Here is a 21,458-nt window from a genome sequence, read left to right on the forward strand (position 1 = left end):
TAGGAGGGGCATTCAGTGTGGCCATGGAATTATAACCTGGACCAATACCGGGGCCTACCAATTGTTGAGTTCTGCATACATTTCAGATTTAAGGCCATCTGTGCCCGGGGCTTTCCCGTTTTAAAAATATCCTTAATTGACGTTCAATTTCAGTTAATGTTAGGCCCAAAGAGTGATCTGGTTCTACATTGGATTGTGGATACAGGATTGCAAGACCCCACTGCAGGGTCCCACAAGATTTTTTCAAAATGGGATGCCCAGCATTCAGAATTGATTGCACCTGCCACTTTTGTTTTAGCACCTGCGAACCCCTTTGAGACTACACCCCAGAATCGTTTTGGTTGATTATCTTTCACTGACTTGTCCATCAAGTCCCACTGGGCCTCAACAAACAGCTTTTTCTTTCTCTTAAGCAATTTGCTACAAGACTTTTTCAGGTGGAAGGGGTGGTCTAACGTGGACTTGAGTGTACAGGCGGCTACGTGGATTGCCCGCTTCAACTGCCTGCATTCGCCGTCAAACCAACGGGAGTCTGCCCTCACTGGCATGTAACACGCTGCAGTTCTACGGGGCGGGCACAACTCATTTTCTGATTCTGAGCTGAATACAATCAAACAGGTTCATAACCCCTCATGCGACGAAGCCTTCAATAAATAGAGATATCCTCATTTGCTAGCACTTTGAGAACCTCTGTTTACGAGATCTTTTTCATGGGACAAATCTGTTTTAGAGACCCTCTCCAAATTTGGGAGTTCACCTGTGTCCCCGTCAAGCAGCCAAGGTAAGACCATGGGGTTGTGATCGCTTACTGCCCGAATGCAGATTCTAAAGTCTGCAATTTTCTTAAATGAAAAGCAATTCACAAGCCCATAGTCGGTGATTGAAGCTCTATTTCCAGCTGAGAAAGTTGGAGAGTCACCCTTGGTCCTGACATTTAGTTTAACAAAAAGGTGTTTAATCCAGAACAGATGTATCAATCCACCCATAGCGGAGCATTTGACGCCAATGGGTCACCGTGGATTTCAACAACATTCATCCAGCGAAAACTTGTCTTGGGGGATCACAGGGTTTGAGCCTAGCTTAGCATTAAAATCTCCCAGAAATAATACGTTGTCCAGTTGAGTGCTGTAAAACAGAGGGTAAAAAAAATTCTTCATTAACACTAGATATCTGCTTATACTTCGGGGTTATATACACGTTAATTACTGTCATAATAGGTTCCCCTTTCATTTTTTGCCCCAGATAGAGACTGCTAATAAGGCAGGGTTAGCCGAGGCCGGGTGCTCTACTGAGGAATAATATGGCATTTTTTTTTTTACCAGAGTTGTCAGCCCAGACCTCAGTCTGCCCTTTTTAGATAGCATGGGATTGACAGCATTTATTGCAATGTTTGGAAGACACTCCGCTAAACAGAAGTGTGCGCCAAACCAGGTTTCCTGAAAACAAGCCACATCAGCATACTCACCCACTCCACCCAGTCTATATCGGGCACTTTGGTTCTAAGAGCAGCCACATCACAGGTTATTATTTTGATGCAGTGGCCACAAAGACCATCTTGAATGGCACCCGATGCGGCCCACAGTGCCCAGCGTTAAACGCGCTTCAGCGGAACGCAGGTCACACATTATTACCCAATTTCACGTGCTTGTTTCGACAGCAAGGGCTTAATCGACAGACCGTTTACAGTTGGAATATGGGTGGGTACACTTGGAACAGGTCTGCTTCCAGTTGAGGCTGCTGTAGTGAACACTACATCCCCAGACTTCACACAAGCACAATAACACAATGGTGTGTTGTTGAGTTACACACAGTGGTTGTGGAGTGGGCAGATGAAAAACTTGGAATCTGTCTACACATGTATGGCTCTGAGCAGGAGCGAGTCCTGACAATTCATAACACATTCTCTAATATATTGATTTGCAAAACTAAAGCGGATACTACATCCCCCACAAAACAGTTAATATACGGCAGGCTGTAAATATCCTGAAAGTGCGATCATCAACCCCCAGGATCCAAGACAGGGCAGCAAGTAGAAGTTTATACAAGTTCTTGTTGCCATGAGTTCTCCCATTAAAAGTACAGATTAAGTTCAGGTTCCGTTAGCCTGCAAGCCGATCGACGGCTTGAGGGTTGGGCTGAGCGCTCAGTTCCCGGAAAGAGCAGATAGTCCCAGTCTGCTTGCACATAACTCCTGTGACAGCCTGCCGACTGGGTGAAAGCACAGTCCTGGAATGAGCAGATGACAGAACCACAGAGCCAATACCAACGTTAGAACCGTTTACAGGATTTGACTGCCAAGTTGCAAATGACCTTACTACTGAGGCGGCAGGCGATAAGTGAGGCACTCTTGTAAATGGCTCAGATGGCAGTAAGGGGAATGAGAGAGATAGAGGATCTTGGCTAAATTCGACAAAAGCATCTGTTTGACATGACTTTTCAACGAGAAGGCGGGGCCTCTGTGCCTCAATGTGGAGGGGATATCCGACAGACGACCCAAGTTCTGGTAGCCCAGATAATAATGGAGGATCCTATTCTACCTAAGATCGCTTTTCATGAGCCACTCAATTATTTCAATGCATTTGTCTAGACGTAACAGATCCTTAGTTCTAGCATCATCAATGGTGCTTATTGCCTCAAGTGCCCTCTCCAGGTTCCATGGAGGGTCTCCATATACTAGATAAGGGGAGAGAGGTGGCAATTTAATGCCTACTCCTCTCCTTGAGTAGGGACTCGGGGCACCCTCCAAGGAAACATCTGGAGAACACTCGATTAGTGATGGTTGGAGGGTGTTGTCAGTAGCCTCGGAGGGTGCCGCTGGGTCCGTTTCAGAGGCATCCGTCGGCAGGGCTTCTCGAATGATGCCTGAAATTTCCGGGGTAGACTAAACGCACAGGACTTCCTCAATGACTTCGGATGGTATCGTCCCTGACTCCTTGTCCTTGAGTCAGAGTGCCGTGTAAGGAATTCACGGTGGCAACAGTAAAGACAGACACATGTGATCACAGTTCAAGGGTGTTTATTAAACTGTATCTAGGTTAGAAAAACGCCTAGTCTAAACTTAAATCTAAGATGGGAGCAAGTGTTGGCCATCAAGTGAAAATAAGGCAGTCCTTGTCGCTTTGTGTAAAATAAAAAGGGCCTAAACTAAGAAACCTATTGCTGAACCTTACAATTAAAACAAAAAAGGGCGTGGGACAGTTTTCAAAAAAAGAAATAAGTGTTCATAAATAATATGTCAGGAAGCGGTAGCTCGGGTCTCCCTTCCCCACATTTTGAGCATGGGCTAAAATGGGACCTTGGAGCACAGCACACTCTCGAGCTTCTCAAGCACGAGACGACAGTTCCGCTTTCACCTCTCAGGGCCATCGATGGCCAAGTCTCGTTTTTCTGAAAGTCATTTGCCTTCGAGGGCCTGACGTATTTCAAATAGTAAAACAAAAGTTCTTTAAACAAATGAAAGTTTGTTAGGGTGATAATGGTTCACCCCTGGGTCTCCCTCTTCCGGACGTAGACCCATTTTGACTTGTTTGCCTTTCTCAATCAGGTTTACCTTGGCTCTCCTTCACAGGGTCCCCTTCTTCTGGGCGCTGACCCTTCTCGATTTCACTTACTGAAATATAGTTCTCTTTCCAATTGATGGTTCGTTTCCTTTCAAGACTTAGGATGATGCTTCTTCACCCTGGGTTCCCCTCTTCCGGGCGCAAGCCCTTCTCGAATATGAGCCTCCCTCCTCCAGGTTCACTATGGCTTTCCTCTTCTGTCTAGCGGGATTCACTCCCCTTGGCTTCTCAATGTCTTATCAAACAGTTCATGGTGGACATCCCTCGCCGGGTTCACTCTTGTCGACACACTGTTTCTCGGGACCTTAGACTTTGCCCCTCTTTACTGGCATCCCTCTTCCGGGTTCACTCTTGCCACTTCACCTTCACATTCAATGTTTACGGAATTCAATTTCCTTGCTTTCTCATGCGCGGGATTCACATCCCTTGCTTTCTTTATAATTCGTAGATCAAAGGCTTTCGACTGTAAAGGGATTTTGCTTGACCTCCTGTATGACCACTTTGACCTATCTTGGCAGCTCTCCTACGGCCGCTGGTATATGTAGTTTCACTCAGACGGGGATCGACCAGAGTCTCTCGAGTTAGCACCCACATGGTGCTGGTTCCCTCTACAGCTGGTCTCCCCTCAACACTTTTACAGTTCTTTGAACTTAGTTGAACTTGCCACTTTGTGTCTTTCATTCACCAAAGCCGGCTTTTATCGGCTCTGTCCTTGACTCGCCGGCTGTGATGAACCGCTTGGCTTTCCTCATAACTGGAGTCAAGCACATTACCAAGGTAGCAGGAGTTTCCCTTGCTGCCGTTTATCAGCGTCAACACACCCTGCGTACCGTTGACATCTGCTGTAGCACACTTTGTTCTCAGCCTTGCGATTCTTTCAGTGGTGGGTTTGCAGGGTTTTGTCGAAGAGGCCAAGGTCATATTTCTCCTCGTCAGCCTCTCAATGTTTGCCCTCTTTCTGCTCCTCTTGAACTGCCGGGTCTGGATAGCTGTCTCGTTGTACGGTCTGCCTTGCTCGTACTGTGATCTCTTGCTCCACCTTTATCCCTGTGGGGAAAGGAAAAAGCTGTCAGGTGTGTGTGATTCAGGTTAATTGCCTGACTTTGCCTAACGCTGGGGTTAGTCTGTTGTCTTTCATAATGCGTGAAAGTGCTCATGTCGGAAAAGGGGGGGGGGCGAGTATAGTGCCAGATTGTCCTACGGGATAGGATGGGGAAAGGGTGCTATATGGGATTACAACCCTCATATTGGGGACCTCGGAAGGGTTGGTTTTGGAGGGATTTTGAAAAGAGTAGAAGGGGTTGTGAGGCAAACATGAATGAACGGAACTATTAGTATGAAGTGAACAGGGGGAATTGTGGGATTGTTAGCGATTTATCTGAGCAGATTGGGAGTGCAGAAAATAATAATCAGAGGGACGAGACTATGAATGATTGGGAGTAGCCGGGTGGAAAACATGACAACAGGGATTCTGAGAGAGATGGTTTCTGAATGGAACGGGGTTTGGGATTCTAGGGGATTGGTTAGATACAGAGAGGTTGGTGGATTTAGGTAAAGAGTTTCAACTGGAGGAAGGGGAGCAGATGTGGTGCAGCCCACAAAGGTCTCAGGGATCTCATCCCCCTCTTCTGCACTGGTAACATAACACGTCTCACCTGGGGCATTCCCTTGAGCATAACCCTGGGTTCCCCTAACCAGGTGATCCTCGCTTGTTCATCCCCAGGGTTGGGATCTGAGAGCGGCAGCCCTTCCATGGCTACCTGAATAAGGGATTCCCGAGGTCTTGTCGGGAGAGTACCCTCACGTTTCTCACAGCTGACAACTTAGAGGCTGCTGAAATTCCTGTGTAGATCTATTTGAAACAACAACCTCCAAGGGGGCAGGGGATTCGGGGGGCTTCTGACCCACAACAATTTTCTGCAAATACGCAGCCGCTAGAATGCTCAAGTTCCTCCATGGTCGTACTATTCAATCGATGAGCGTCTGCTAGTGGAGTTTGCTGATTTATATGGAGGCCTGAGTGACCCTGCTTGACAACGTCTATAGCAACTGGAGAATGAAAACAGCAAGTTGCTTGCCCATTCGCCTGTCCATGCTTGCACTCGCAGTCGTGAGCACCTTCCTGATACTGTTCTTGTACCTGTTATTGTTCAGAATCAGAAGCAGTTGTGACAAGCTTGCCAGTCTCTAGACTGAGTGATGGGGGGGGGGAGTGGGCTGAGTAAGTGAAGTGCCAGAGAGTAAGGGCAAAGCAGGCGGCTGTGTTCATTCCTATAGAGGAGCAGGTGGTGCGTCAAACGCAAGGCCCGGGCACGACGCCGGGAGTGAGCTGGGGGAGATCCGGTGTCAATCTTCGCCCTCGAGCATCGTAATGGCCAACTGATTGTGGACTGTGTAAATTTACTGGGTTTTGAGGATTTTAGGCAGGCACAAAGTGGACAAGTTTTTTGTGTGTTTCCTTTTGCTTTTCCTTGTGCAACCCCTCACGGAGGTCCTGCTCGCTTTATTTTGGGGACTATGACCATAGCCCTCAACAATACTGCATACATGATACACAAAACAGCGTAGGTGCACACTTTTTCTTTTAGGCTAGAAGTCTTCTTCTCACTTGTGTACAGCCTGATTAGTGCCTGCAAAAGCTTGTATAGTGTTAGAACTCCTGCCAGTATCACCAGTCACATCTAAATCATTATAAAGGGCACCCACGCTTTCCCAGAATCGGGTACGCTGGCATACACTACGATAGTAGCGGTGAGAACGCAGCAGAAGGCAGAAAAAGGAAACGGAAAGAAAAGGTGGTGAGGGGCAGTGGCAGCAAGAGACAGGAAGCAAGTTGCTTTTCCTTACCACTAACACTGAAAACTCTGCAATGCAGTGCTTGATTCAATGTCATAGAACATATCACAGCCAGTTTTTGGCTAAGCGCACTGCACGCTGGATGCTTCGCCTCTGGGTCGTAAGATCTCCCAGGGATCCTAGTTATCGGGTAGCAAGCAGCCGTTGGCTCCAGTTGGGTTAATTACCTGCCCCCACCCCACACACCAAAAGCCTGAGAACAGCAGTGGCAGAGAAGCTGGAAACTTTAAAGAATACGCGAAAAACAAAATCATATTGAAGTTTGATTTAAAAAGGAACTTTGAAAATAAACCAAAGAGAAGAATATTAGATATCAAATTATGTGAGCTGCAAACTACAGAAATATACATTTGAAATGTGTGAAAGCTGCAAACTATAGAAATATATATTTGAAAACATAATTAGTTGAACTTTGGAAAGGCAAGAATATTTTTTGTGGAAACAAAATTAAATCTTGGGGAAGGGAATCCTTGAGAGATGAGACATTTGTTAACTTGAGGACAGAGCCTAAAGGTTCTTTTGGTGTTTGAACTGTGTTAGTTGGGGACGGGAACCCTGAGTATTGGTTAAACTATTTCACCTTAAATCCAAGGAAGGTCATTTTGAGACTTTTTGTGGATTTATTGATTACTTGGGGGAAGGGAGATGAACGGAAGCCCAGAACTTTATTTTTAACATTGTTTCTCTTGATTGCGGAGAGCTCAGATCTTTATGTTGAACTCTGTGTCTTTTGTTTGCTGACATCCCTCCATATTGTATGGATTTAGTTGTGAGGACAAGTATAGGTTTCTGACATAGACAGATTCTTAAATTGAACTCTTTGACTCAGACTTTTATTAGTTTCATTTAGGTAGGTAACTCCCGCCTTAGCATTGGGCAAGTTAGGACTTTTTCCATCCTGACATTTAAGTTAATAATGTGTTTTCATTTGAACTTTGAATCTATTATCTGTGTCTTGCTGTATAATGTCTTCACAGTACCCCCAAAGGGTAGAGAAGATTCTGCAAGTCCACCCTGGTGCACTAAGGCCTATAATATCTAGGACAATTACCTGGAAAACTACTGGGGCTATTACTGACAATTCCTAAAGGGATTTCTTTGCTAATAGTGCACAATACGTTAATTTCACTGAAATGATGACCAATTTGCTTATCAACATTTGACACTAACTTTGCCAAAAACGGTGTCAAATCCCAGACGTACATTCCTATCCCATCAAGAATCACTTAACTATTTTCAGGTTTTAGCCAATGCAATCACAAAACGTCTCAACATTTCAAACAGTTCTTGAGGGAAAACAACCAAAACCCTATCAAGTGCTCTTGTAATGTCATCAAGTAATGGGTAATGTTTCTGCTACAGTATGCTTGAAAAAAATTATCAAGGTACTAAACAACACTATTCCTCTTATCTCTTCTAGAAAGTTAGGGATTACTCACTGTGCTTCTTTTCGTTCCTTCCCCTAACATCAGTAATGTTTGTACTACTGGACACAAGTGGCATAGTCAAGAAGAGCAAATTACTTCCCTCTTGGTCATGTTCTTTCTGATGGATGATCCTGCCACGGATTCCTCGTCTGTGATATCCATATCCCCCGTGCAGCCGTTCTCTGCAAAATTTTCTGCCACCAGGAGGTGGCGCATGGGTGCATCCGGTCTGCCCGATGCCTCTACGTGTCTCGCACCGGAAACTATGTCGAGGCCAGCATAAGTAGCGATGCTGTGTGCCCTGAACTCAGTTACACCCCTTTTCACTAGCACCTCGATGCTGAGAGACCGTAGAACTGATGGTGTACTAGCTTCCCGCAAGAGGGGCAGGTAGGGAGGGCGATGAGGAATCTGTGGCAGGTACATTCATCAGAAAGAACATTACAGAGAGTTAAGTAATTTGTTGTTCTAATGGATTCTTTCTTGCCATGGATTGCTCATGTATGATAGACCCCCAAAGCAGTACGTAATCTGGAGGGAGAAGAGCAAGGACACCACCTAAATCTGAAGGAGAACCCTACCTAAATGGGCATCCAGACCTACAGGAGGGCGCAAAGGCCCTGTGCCACATGCTGGATCAGACATGGAAGGAAACTCCTTGGCCCTGAAACAGAAGCGTTGACCTCAGAGATAGCTCCGGTGGGCTTTGAGCACTAGACCTGCTGGCTGGTAGTTGAATCACCCTGACACTCAGCCTCTGGGGTGGTTCGGGTACGCTGTGCGCCATCAGCAACAGAGCTGGTAGTCATGCTGGCTCTTGCTGAGGACTGACTCTTAGAGGAAGTGAAGAGGGAAAATGGGATGATCCCTTCCCCCGATTCTCATCCCGACCATGGCCTAGGACGTCAAGACCCAAGCACCCACTGTGAGAGGAATTCGACCCACTCACGGCCACCCCAGACATCAAGATCCACTGTGGCCATGCCCCGCACGGCCATGGAAGCTGTCCGTCAATCAAACCACGTGCTGGAACCTCAGGTGGAGCTGACATCGATCATATGGATGAACTCAATTAGACAGCAACCATAAAAACCTGCCATCGTTATAGATGCCATGACGACATAGCCAGCAGACATGAGCACACGTGCCACCAAGCACATTGGTCATAAACACACCACTCAACTTCACTCGAAGAACATACTCAGTGCTATGACATAGAGGATCACTTACACTCACACATACATCGTTGTTATTTTTACAATAGGCCAACTACAGCACTGCACCGCAGAAACGTGAGACGCCAGAAGAGCTTGTGTACATGCTTCCAGATGCTTCCTCACCACTAAAACCATGAAGATGCAACCCTGCATATGGACTAATACCTACGGGTCTCTGTCGCCCCTCGCAACCCCCATATTATGGACTATGTACCGCCACCCTTAAGCCAGGCCAAGGTAGCCGCAAAGCCAGAGTCCCCAGGCCGGAACAGCTCAGGCAAAGCTGCAAGGTGCTGATCACGCAGAACGAACCCTGACGGGAGCCAACAGCCAAGGCCTCACTGTTGCAATCTACATTCCGCGCCAAGGTTACACCTGCCACTGCTAAACGCTCCCCAGAGCCGAAATACAAAATAAAATGCTCATAATTCTGCTCCAGCCACAGTCTCACAACACGTGACCAGGCCGACTTGATATGATGCCAAACCCCATGGACCAGAGAAGCGCAGGGGTCCCACGTCTGGGGACACAGATGTCAACAATAAAATGACAAATTGAACACCGACAGCGATGGGAAAGACACGCCATCCAGCTAATAGTCGGACCTGTCCATTGTCTGTCAATGACACAGTTCTACTTTGTTGCTAACACCAGGTACATCGCGAGCTGGGAACAGCGATGGTCCCAGGCTTGGGGGATCGCGGGTGATCCAATCAGAATACGAGGGGCCCACCATTGACTCCATTATAGTTTAGCCAATTACAAGTTTTCCCCTTGTAGCGAATTTCTTGTAGCGATTATTAGGGACGGCCCAAGTGTACCACCTGACCCTTCCTCCACCACTAACAACCTCCTCTATATGTATCTATATTGACCTTACCACTCGGGGAGCCAACCCGAGATGGCGCTAGGTTTTGGGGCAAGGTTTCCCAGGTGACGCACGTAGCCGCGTCATACAGCTAGAAAAAGGGCCTGTGAGCCCACTATGATCGAGAGGTCTCCCAGATGCCCATGATCTGAGAGCTCGTCCCTGTCTGTTTTATGTAATAAACAGCAGTAATTCATTGCTCTTGTGTGTGTTTCATACTCCTTTGGGACGAGGGAGGAATTGGGGCCTCTCCAACCCCGGAGGTCTGCGGATGGCCCCGCCGGCCCCCAGGGAAATTACCCCGACAGAAGAAAACAATGATCCTTTGCCCCCTGGGGCAAACTAGGAGGACGAACTTGATCGGCCATTCATGGACCGCCTGGTAAAGCTCCTTAGCCCCTCGGCTTGGGAGCCAGTAGCCTTAGCAGCCTCGGGTCTTCCAGAACTAGAATCCAGGGTACCCTTCCCCGAAGAAGCAACCGGGAAGGAGTCTCTGCATCGAGGAGTCGTACTAAACAAAGGGCCCACCTTGTCTTGATGAGGGGTCCTGGAGACAAACTCTTTAAGATGACCTGGAGGAGAAGTGTGGAAGCTCTCCCTCCAGCATGAAAGATGATTCTTCAGTGCCCGGGGACCGAAAGTGCTGCAAAACACGCACGTGTCACAGAGGTGGTCGGGCCCTAGGCACTCAAGACAGAACACATGGGGGTCCGAGGCCAGGAAGGAGCGTTCACAGGACGCACATCTCGTGAATCCTCCTACAGCCGACATGCGCCAGGGGAGTGCCGGTGAAGAAGAATGAAAATAAAACAATAACGATGAGCAAGCAGAAGGTTAAAAGTCTCTGCCCCTAGCTGCCAGGTCCGACACTGTCCATACGGAAAAAGCGACTGAGGTGAGGCGCCGGAGGGTGGGACCTTTGGGTGGGCGGGCCACGCCCCTGTGCACTATACTAAATTTAAAGCGGAATCTGAATTTTTCACTGCCAAAAGTTCCAGTACCATCCCCATCTTGGAGGACGCCACACAAGGGTGGAGGAAAGGGGATGGGACATATGAGTATGTATAACTCTGGGGAAGTGTCCAGGTTGCTCGCCCCTTGCAGGTTCACTGCCAGGTCCAGCATGTCTTTGCCACTCCCATAGAACTCCTTGGGGAAGTCCACCTCTTCTCTAGAACCCATGGGTTCAAGCCCAAATTCAATTTGGTCACATTCCTCGTAACAAAGGTCTGACATTTTTTACATAAAAGCATCTATGGGAAGTGGGACGAATTACTGTAGAGCCCTGGCACCCTTCGGCACCAATGCAGTCGAAGATGACGCTGCAGCAAGAGCCGCAGGCGAACCCTGTCACGCCAAGAGACCTTGCTCTCCATTTGAGCCCAGCCTGAAGGTGTGTGCGGGTGGTCGCCGGACAGGCCTGCTGGTCGCGGAAGATGCGGTGGGACCCGTCAGCACTGTAGCGAAAGCCAGCAAAAGCCTCTGGCTACACCACAGGTGCCGGGCTGGAGCTGTTGGTGCCTTGGCAAAAACTTTCAGGTGAAACTTTTCCCATTCCTTGTTCGTGGAGGATTGGATTGGAAAGAGTACCTGCACTGACCGCTCTGTAGAATCCTTAGCCCGGTGGCTATTTCTCTTCGAGGAGGAAGAAGAGTGCCGGGGAGCGGTACCTCTTATGGTGTTTCTTCTTCTTCTACTCCTTTACCTTTTTTCCACGGGCAGAGATGTTCGATCTTCGGGACGATGAACCGTGCAGTGCGACCAAAACCATGGAACCTTCACCTTCCTGTGGAAGGAGGTGAATATTTGCGCCGCCCGCTCCTTAAGGGACTTTGGGTGCATCGACTGACATGACCCACAAATCTTGGGTGTCGTGGTCCTTGCCCAGACAGTACAAGCAAATATGGGGCGTATCGGAGACAGACATCTGCCAACCGCAGTCCACATATGGCTTGAACCCATAGGCCTATAACGGAGTTGCCATGGCGATTTTTACTGGAAAAGCTTGACAAGCATGTTCCTGATAAGCAAAAAGAGTGCAGAAGAAAGGAACTGCGGTCACAGTGCGCAGCACCACTACTTTTTTTTGTAAACTTTTTTTTATTTGCATTTTCAACACACAACAAACAAATAACCACTAAAACAACGACACACTTCACATTCCTACTGGCACTTTCGTTTGGAGTTTACGATCTTCTTGTTTGTTTGCGCAGCACCACTACTTATAATGGTCCAGAGGTAATTTCTGACGCGGGGCACGTAGAGGTGTCGGACGGACCCGACATGGAGCCGTGCAGCACCCCTTTGCAGCGGAAATGGTTCAGGAGAACAGCTGCGCTGACCATATGGACATCATAGATCAGGAAGTTGTCGCACGAAAGAAACCATTAGAATAGACTGTGAATAGAGGTGAATGTTGTTGCCAACAGAAGGTATAGGAATGGAGCTGTCTAACTGGTAGAGTAAAATTAAACTGGCCTTGCACATTAATGTAAAAAAAGTATATTAAGGGTTTGTTTCATGTTATGCCATGCCAGACTTTATAATAGTTTACAGTGAGACGAGGTGCTGCCTTATTCGGAAGTAGCTATCAAAGTATAGTAACCCTTAGCCTTTTATAGCGGGTAAATATAGACTGAATTCCCTATGCAAGATGTGTTAATGGGAATGCACTGACATACTGGCACTGTTCTCTCATGTTATGTTCCTATGCTTTGACTGTTACAATCAGGCTATGACACGCTTTATGCAATACATATTAAGGCCATTGCAGAGGATTATGGAGCATGGAGGGAAGCTGTTGGGTCACGAGAGTCAAACGTGAAAATCATTGTCCCCCAAGATTAGCACTCAAGGCCCTTCAACCAGCCTGCCAAACAAACTGGAGAGAATAGGCATGAAACATAAATAAGCCTGCTCTAAAATTGACTCACAGGCAAGAGACATGCTAATCTGGGAAGCCACCTAGAAATCCTTTTTTATAATATTTGGAAGGGATTGTATTTCAGGAATGGGAATTTTCCATGTTCGCAACTCCCTGAAAGATAAGCAAAATGTTTTAAAAAATGTTTTAAAAACCTGTTACTCCTCATCTCTAATTATGAGAAAAGCTTCTTGGCAGTACAGTGTGACAACAGATAAAGGATATAAAGGTACTGAAATTCTGCTGGACATATTGTATAATCTTTACTATGGTGTGTTTTGTTAGACCAAAGATTCACATTGAACGAGGGGGCCTGCTGGCAGCACTCACTCACACATTCTACAATACTTACAGCGAGTTCGGCCTGCTCAGTTTAATCACTTCCAGGTCCGGGTCACTAGAGTGAATGTGGTTCAGGTTCTGTGGCTGAATGCTGTTTGAGTTCACTGAACTATTGGCATTTGAAGAAACAACTGACTCTGCGCTGGAGTTAATACTGTTCCTTTTCTCTTCTAGAAAATAAAAATAAATCTATGTTTTTAAAGTTTTTTTTTTAACGGAAGAACATAATTAGTAGTTAATAAATACAGTTCTCAGTTCAAGTCTATATTAGCCTGTGCACTTGTGAATGACACTAGGCACATATTTCATTTTAAGAGTTGTAGTTATGTAGAGCCTGAATTCATTTGAACACATGAATAAAATATGTTTCTTTCACATGGCTCTAAAAAAGCATACATTGGATCATTTTAAGGTCGTTTCTAGGTTTCAGGGACTGATACTATTGTCGTAGCTGGAAACAAATGTTTGAAGTGTAAGAAGGGGGAAATATGGTGTCAAGATCAAATTACTTACCTTCGATAATGTTCTGATGTATACAATATTTCGTATCTTTTAATATAGCTCCATATCACTGAACTCTAAAATCTTATTGAGTGCTAAAGCCGCTCCTGTCCAACTCGATCAACCAACCTTGCACTGCACAGCATTAAAAGAGAGGTCTCAGGGATACCCTGTCTGGAGATACACATGTCCCTTTTACCTCAGGACTTCCAATTTGACCCCCAAAGTGGAGATCGAAGTCAGAATACAACTGCAATGACGGAGAGGAGTAATCACATACACATGATTAGCAGTTAAGAAGGGTGGGGAGATGAGGAATCGGTGGAAGAAAGACCATTTTCAACAGAAATTACAATAACAAAGTTAAGGAGTTTGCCATTTTAAGAAAACATTCCATTTACAGATTCCTCATCTCTCGAAAACTCCAAGATTCACTCTACTTTGTAGGGAGAGATTATAAGGAAGCAGTCCCTTAAACAAAAACCCAATTAAGATGTGATGGTCCAAAATGGAAGTGTTCATTTGCTAAATAATCTGTAGAGTAATGTTGGCAAAAGTGTGCAAAGAGGACCAGGTTGCAGATTGAGGTGTGCAAGGGTGCAGAGGTAAGGCTCAAGCATAACAGTGACATAGTGTTGGTTCTAAACATTTATTAACCAGTAAAAGGGTTGGAAAAACGACATCTCTATCCCTAAAGCTAAGAGGGTTTTCCCTGCATCAAAGAAATCGAAGTAAAATGTCAGGATGTCAAATAAATAGTCAGTCACTGTCGTGTCAAAAAAACCATGCTTCTGACCCTAACACTAGTAACTTAAATAAAATGTGCAAGGATGCTATATTTAGAATTAAAGTGGTGATGACAGTTCGTGCCAACAGAAAGTTCCCAATGTCTCAAGTTGTCAGAAAAACAAAAACAAGTGTTCTTTTTCCACCATCCAACAGTCCAATGATCAGGGAATTAGCTCCTTTCCCCTGGATTCCTTCTTTTTCTACTTGACAAGTTAGGAGCTCATCTCCTCCTAATGTGGTTCCCTTTACTTTGCAAAATCAACACAAAAGAAAGCACCATATTCACTCAACCAGGGGACTTGTCTACACTTCCCTGGACTTTGCAAGCTTTCCCAAAGATGCACAACAAAGGTTTCTAGTTTTCCCATGAACACCTTTTCTTTGTTCACAGAAGGTTTATGCCTGTTTCACTCTCCTGACAAACGATAACAGATAGTCTCTGTTAATCTCTTCCTTTTATCTCATTGGGTCCCCAACACCGTACTTTCTTGAATGAGCTTCACCTTATTCTTAGACCTTAATATGGGTGCGAGTCCCAGACTCCCAATAAGGTATTATACCAGCTGGGGGGGGGGGGGTGCGTGTGCGTAGCATCTCTCGGTCTGCCCGCGTACCTGTTTGTGCGGTTTGTGTCTTCTGAGCAGCGGTTCTCTGGGAGCATCCGGGTGCTCTCTTGGGTCAACGCCAACTCTGCCGGTTATTCCTTTCTCGGGCTGTGCTTTCTGCCTCCAGCCGCGTTCGGGTATCTCCTCTCGTCATTGCTTCCTTCTCGGGCTGCGGTTTTGGTCTCCGGCAGCTCCCCATACTTTGGGACGCCAGAGAGTTTCTTGGGCATCAGTCGGCATAGTTCCTTCGTCCCGGACTAGATTCGTGCTCCCATTCGCCTCTGTGCACAGCGTCTCGTGGTGAGTTTCCCTGTTTGCCGGGTCGCCGTCTCCTGGGTTTCCTCCTCAAGCATGGCTCTCTCCATGTTGGTTTCCCACTGCTATGTTGTATTGCCTTTGAACAATCCAAGTGCTGTGAAAGACTAGACCGTTCACTCCGGTTCTCTGGAGTGACCTTCATACTCCTGGTTAACATCTTCTTCACAGTACTTGAATTGCAACTATATGGAAAGCTAATTGTGTTCTCTGGTGCCTTAGTCAGGTCTAGCACACTAGGTTGGCTGACTTTTAAAATAAAAGATATTGGCACTGGTTGTAAAGAGGGAAGGAGAGTTTAGCTTTGGGACGGAGGGAAAGTGTAACAAATGATAAGTTACTCACCGTAGTGACTAACGCACTCCTAGTCCATAGATCCCTTTCCTTCATACTGTATGGGCGTCCCTCGCTAGGGACGGGAGACAGAACCTTTTTCACCAGAAAAACTATTCTTCCCCTTTAAATTTAGAGGCACGCGGCCCTGTGAGTATGCGCTCTTCTGTCTCTGCACTCCTCAGTCCCCATTGACTCATCAACAATATTACCATTGCCTGATGACACCAGTTTTATTAGGGGGAAGGATGGTGGGACGTATGGAGGAAAGGGGACTATGGACTAAGTGTACGTTAGTCACTAAGGTGAGCAATTTATAACCAGTCCACTTTCCTCCATACTGTATGGGCGATTACAACTGAATATTGCCCCAGGGTGGAGGTAGTGCTTACAGAAGGCTGAAGGAGTGGCCCACATCGCCGTACTGCTGACGACCAGCCATGGAACGCGACTGTCGTGGCCTTGGCTCTAATAGCTTGGGCATGCATGTTCGCCGGACGCTGTGGGTGCTGCCCCTTACAAGCCTCCTTGATGGCCAAAACCATCCACCTTGCTATAGAGGCCTTGGAAGCCTGATATCCTGGCCTTGACCCCCGAAGGTAACAAAGAGAGCCTTCGATTTGCGGAAGCTATTAGTCCTGTCCAGATAGAATTTCAGAGCGCGCCCGACATCTAGACAGTGCAAGACCCTTTGAACATCGTCCTTAGGTTCCGCAAAGAAAGTAGGCAACACTATCTCCTCATTTAGATGAAACAAGGAGACTACCTTAGGCAAGAACTTGGGATGCGTTCTAAGGACCACTGTGTCTCTATGAAAGGTAGTGTAAGGTTTTGACACCACTAGTGCTGGAATTTCACTGACCCTGCGTGCATACGTAAGACACACCAATAGGGCTGTCTTAATGGTGACTAGCCTGATGTCCGTGGACGCCATTGGCTCAAAAGGTTTGTGCGCCAAGGCGCCCAACACTATGTTGAGGTCCCACACAGGGTGTGGCTTCTTTGAAAGGCGGATAGAGCCTGGTGAGGTCCGCCAGATGTCTTTTAACCACCGGGATGGAGGACGAGAAGACTTCCTCTTCCAAGTTCTGGTAGGCTCCGATGACCGCCAGATAGGTGCAGCATGTTTCTATCTGCACCCCCGAATGTGCGAGGTGCGCCGAGAAGGACAGCATGTCGTCCAACGTGCAAGTAAGAGGATCAACTTCCTTTGATTCCGCCCAGTGGCAAAACCTACTCCATTTGCTCTTGTACTGGCTCCTAGTATCATCGCTTCAAGCGCCCTGTATGTTGTCAAGGTTAGCCTGCACAGACGTAGATGCTTTAGTGTGACTTGCTCAGGAACCACGCTGCGAGGGCTAACCTCTGCGGGGCGGGGTGGTTGACCCTGCCTCGCAGCTGCAATAGACGATGAGCTGGGCCCAACGGAAGGTGAATCGGCAACTGGTCCGAGAGGCTGAGCAGTTCAGAGAACCACGGTCTCGCAGGCCACCATGGACTATCAGAATGATGCTGAGGGGTCGTGACTCCCTTATCTTGCAGATCACCCTGTCCACCAGGGGAGTGGGAGGAAGTGCATTTGAGTTAATGTTGTTCCGCTTTAACTGTAAGGCGTCGCCCAGGCAGCCTAGGCCCTGTCCCTGCCAGGACACGAATTCAGGCCACTTCCTCTTGTACCAGGTGGCAAACAGATCCATCTGGGGCTGCCCCCATCTGCTGAAGATCCCCCTGAAGGACCTGATCGTTCAATTGCCATTTGTAATTGTCCGCCCCCAACCTGCTGTGCCTGTCCGCCTCCAGGTTTGACTCCCCTGGGAGGTGGATCGCTGCCAGGTGTATGTTGTTGACCAGAGCCTATACCCAAATGCTGACCGCCAGGGTGATAAGAGGAGACATGGTGCCAACCTGCTTGTTTATGTAATACATGCTGGTGGCATTGTCCATTTGAATGAGAATCGTCTTGCCGCTGATGAGCGGCAGGAATGTTTTGAGAGCCAGCCAGATGGCCTTCAGCTCTAGCCAATTGATATGGCCCTCCTGTTCCTAAAGAGACCAAGCTCTGTGTACGCTGTGGTTGTCCAGGGTAGCCCCCCAGCCCACCAAGGATGAGTCTGTGTTGATGGTAACCTGAGGTGCTGGTTGACGGAAGGGTCTGCCCATCCTAAAGCTGCAGTGTGTGCTCCACCAGACAAGGTCCTGGTGATAAAAGGGAGGAATGCTGACTAGTTCCGCCTGGGAACCTCACTCCTGACTCCAAGAGGCTGCGAAGTGCAGCTGTAATCTTATCATTTTGAGCATTGTGTAAGGCACTGCCAGTAGACGTGCCGCCATGACACCCAGGAGGTGCTGGTACCACCATGCTGAGGTCACTGCTCTGCCGAGAAAATGACTTGTGGCCCTCTTGATGGCTGTTATTTTGTCCTCTGAGGAAAACACTCTCTCGGAACTTGTGTCCCAGATTAGGGGCAGGAACACCAGATTCTGACGACTGCAGCTGTGACTTCTTGAGATTGATGGAAAATCCCAATTCGTGTAGCGTATTCATGAGTGCCGAGGAGGTGTGATGGACCACCTCCGGGGAGCTTGCCCTGACGAGCCAGTCATCAAGGAACAGGTAGACATGGTGGCCTTGAGCCCTGGGGAGGGCAGCCACTGCATTCATCAGCCTGGTAAAGACCCTGGGGGCTGAATTGAGGCCAAAGGGTAGAACCTTGTATTGGAAATGGAAGCCCATGATCCTGAACCCCAAGAAGGACGAATGAGGCTGCCAAATCGGGACGTGTAGGTATGCGTCCTTCAGATCCAGGGAGCACATCCAGTCTCCTCTGCACATTGTCTCTGCAATAAGTGCTGGCATAACCATCTTGAACTTTTGAAGAGGGAGAGAAAGATTCAAGGTCGAAAGGTCAAACTGTCATGCATGCTGGACGTGGTCCTACCTCCTACGCTCGTAGAACGGCTAGACCGTTCTATTCCAAATGGCGGTTGTTCGACACGTTGCTGGGAAAACGACGTTTGCACTTTTCACGTCGCTAACTCACGTGTATTCTGCTTCGTCATGTGAACTACGGCATTACGTATTTAAGCAGCATGAAAACTTCACTCGCTGCTTCTGATCGAATCATTTGGCGTTGTGTAGCTGACACTCCGGTCTGCATCCTTGCAGGTTACTACAGCTACCCTTCTGGCCTTCTATAGCGTGTTTTCCGCCACACGCTGATTCCTGGAGCTGTTTGGTTGCGTGTAAATCCACACGTTGTCTTCAAGCGCGGCCGGCCTGGGCTGCGTGAATCCTGTTCGCGTGTAATTCCACACGCTATCTTCAAATCGGCTGGCCTGGGCTGCGTGAATCCTGTTCGCGTGTAAATCCACACGCGCACGCTATCTTCAAGCGCTGCTGGCCTGGGCTGCGTGAATCCTGCTCGCGTGTAAATCCACACGCGCACGCTATCTTCAAGCGCTGCTGGCCTGGGCTGCGTGAATCCTGTTCGCGTGTAAATCCACACGCGCATGCTATCTTCAAGCGCTGCTGGCCTGGACTGCGTGAATCCTGCTCGCGTGTAAATCCACACGCGCACGCTATCTTCAAGCGCTGCTGGCCTGGACTGCGTGAATCCTGTTCGCGTGTAAATCCACACGCGCACGCTATCTTCAAGCGCTGCTGGCCTGGACTGCGTGAATCCTGCTCGCGTGTAAATCCACACGCGCACACTATCTTCAAGCGCTGCTGGCCTGGACTGCCTGAATCCTAATCGCGTGTAAATCCACACGCACACGCCCCTTTCTTCGCGGCTGTCCAGAACCGCGTGTACTTTGTTTATACCTTAAAAGGAGCGCTATTTCCAACTCCTGCTCCTGTGTTATTAACAGGGGGATTGATTCATTTATATACTTTACACTACGTGGGAAGGAAACTTTTCAAGGATATTGGAAGGTGACAGTGAACAGTACTTTGGACGCTATCCTGTGGTGCATCAACCCGTATCTAGCGTGAGCCTCGTTCCGTTCGGGATAAGTCTCCCTTACTAATCTTCCCTTCCTTGTCGTTTGTTCTACCTTGGATTCCGCAAGAGACTCTGCTGGATTCATCTGCCCTAGACTCAAGGTCAGTGTGTGCATTCATGACATTTCCTATTTCCATCATACCCAGGTTGGGGTAGTTATTCATGATACTTTATTTTGTTCTAGGCTGACTTCTTATACCTTACCCACGCCCTTTCCAGTGATCCATCGCTCTGCCTGTTTTACCAGTCAGAGAGTTGTATCATTTGGAAGGTCTTAACTTGACTTCACAACTATCAAAACGCGTGAACAGGGATCCGGAAGACCCTACCACCTGTATCCTTTTAAGTACCGTATCCTTTTCAGTTAATACTTTGGTGCTTTCTGACAAAACACAACTCTCAGGCCAGCCTGGTTCTTCTTGATTATGGCGAAAATACTGGAGTAGAAGCCCATGCCCCTTCTTCCACTGCCTGGCTTCTCTACGAGCGATCGAATTTCCACCAACAGAGTTGTTGTCCCAATCTGTGGGAGTGGAGTGGAGGAGAGAGGAGAGGAAGGAACCGGTAGGCGGTAACCCGTGGACACTACGGATAGGATGCAGGGGTCCGTGAACCTCATACGCCAATGTTGTGCCACCGGAGGCACAAGGCCCCAGAAGGGAATGCCATGTCTTCTTTCTCCCTGAGGGTGGGGCTGAGGAGGGAGACTGGAAGAATCCCGTATTCCCCCTCTTGTGTTGTTTGCGGCGGTGCTACCTCAGAGAACAGTCTAGCTACCTGGACCTTTGTTCCTGGAAGCCTCGGAACCCGCCGAAGGTCTGCCCCTGGTCGGAACGCTTATGCATCTGGCTGCACATCTTGGGCATGAACTTCGCGAGTATAGATGAGGACTTCACAGTTTGGGAACTGTTTTTCTTCTTATCCAGCTCCTCATCAGTGGTGGAAGGAAAAAGGTCGCCACCCTCGGATGGAAGGTCCAATATGTGTTCCTGGACTTCCGGGTTGTACTTGGTCTTCCGTAGCCAGGCCGTCTTTCTCATGTCCATGGCTATGCTGATGGCACGGCCTGAGGTGTCTATATACGCGCAACGATGGACTCAGTGATGTCCTGTGCCACCATTTTAGCTTCTGCCAGCCCCGCCTTGGAAGGAAGTCAGCTATTTCCCACCAAAGACTCCGATTAACGGCTGCGAACATGGCGTCTGCATTAGACTGATGAAGGTGCAGTGAAATTCCTTAACGCTGCCTTACAAAATGCTGCGTCCGATCTGGAGCCGGAATCCAAGTAGTAGTGCTTGCAGTGGGCTGAGGGAGTAGCCAATTTTGCCACCTTGCAGATAACCTGCCACGGAACATGCCTTTGGAAAGCACCCACTGTGGCTTTAGCTCTGACGGCGTAGGCATGCATGTTTGCTGGGAGAGGCTTGTGCTGTCCCTCATACGCCTCCTTGATGGCCACAACCATCCACCTTGCTATGGAAGCCTTGAATGCCCGAAAGCCAGGTTTTGAGCCCCTGAAGGTGACAAAGAGGGCCTCTGATTTGCGGAAGCACTTGGTCCTGTCCAGGTAGTCTCTTAGTGCACGCTTGACATCCAGACAGAATACCCCTTGTACGTCATCCTTAGGGTCCGTGAAGAAAGTGGGGAACACTATCTCCTTGTTTAGGTGAAAGGAGGAGACAACCTTAGGTAAGAATGCAGGGTGAGTTCCAAGCACC

General features: G+C 47.9%; 1 protein-coding gene across 2 annotated transcripts in view; it reads right to left on the minus strand.

Annotated features, from left to right (window-relative positions):
* ARHGAP26 (Rho GTPase activating protein 26) overlaps nucleotides 1-21,458 on the minus strand; it is a 2,838,701-nt gene that overhangs the window by 343,755 nt on the left and 2,473,488 nt on the right. For both annotated transcript variants that reach the window (XM_069652460.1, XM_069652459.1), the window contains exon 20: nucleotides 13,204-13,363. In XM_069652460.1, the coding sequence (XP_069508561.1) occupies nucleotides 13,204-13,363 (160 nt within the window). The remainder of the gene's footprint in view (nucleotides 1-13,203; nucleotides 13,364-21,458) is intronic.

This window comes from Ambystoma mexicanum, chromosome 3p, assembly GCF_040938575.1.
Source record: "Ambystoma mexicanum isolate Mex_15411 chromosome 3p, UKY_AmexF1_1, whole genome shotgun sequence".
Classification (NCBI taxonomy): Eukaryota; Metazoa; Chordata; class Amphibia; order Caudata; family Ambystomatidae; genus Ambystoma; species Ambystoma mexicanum.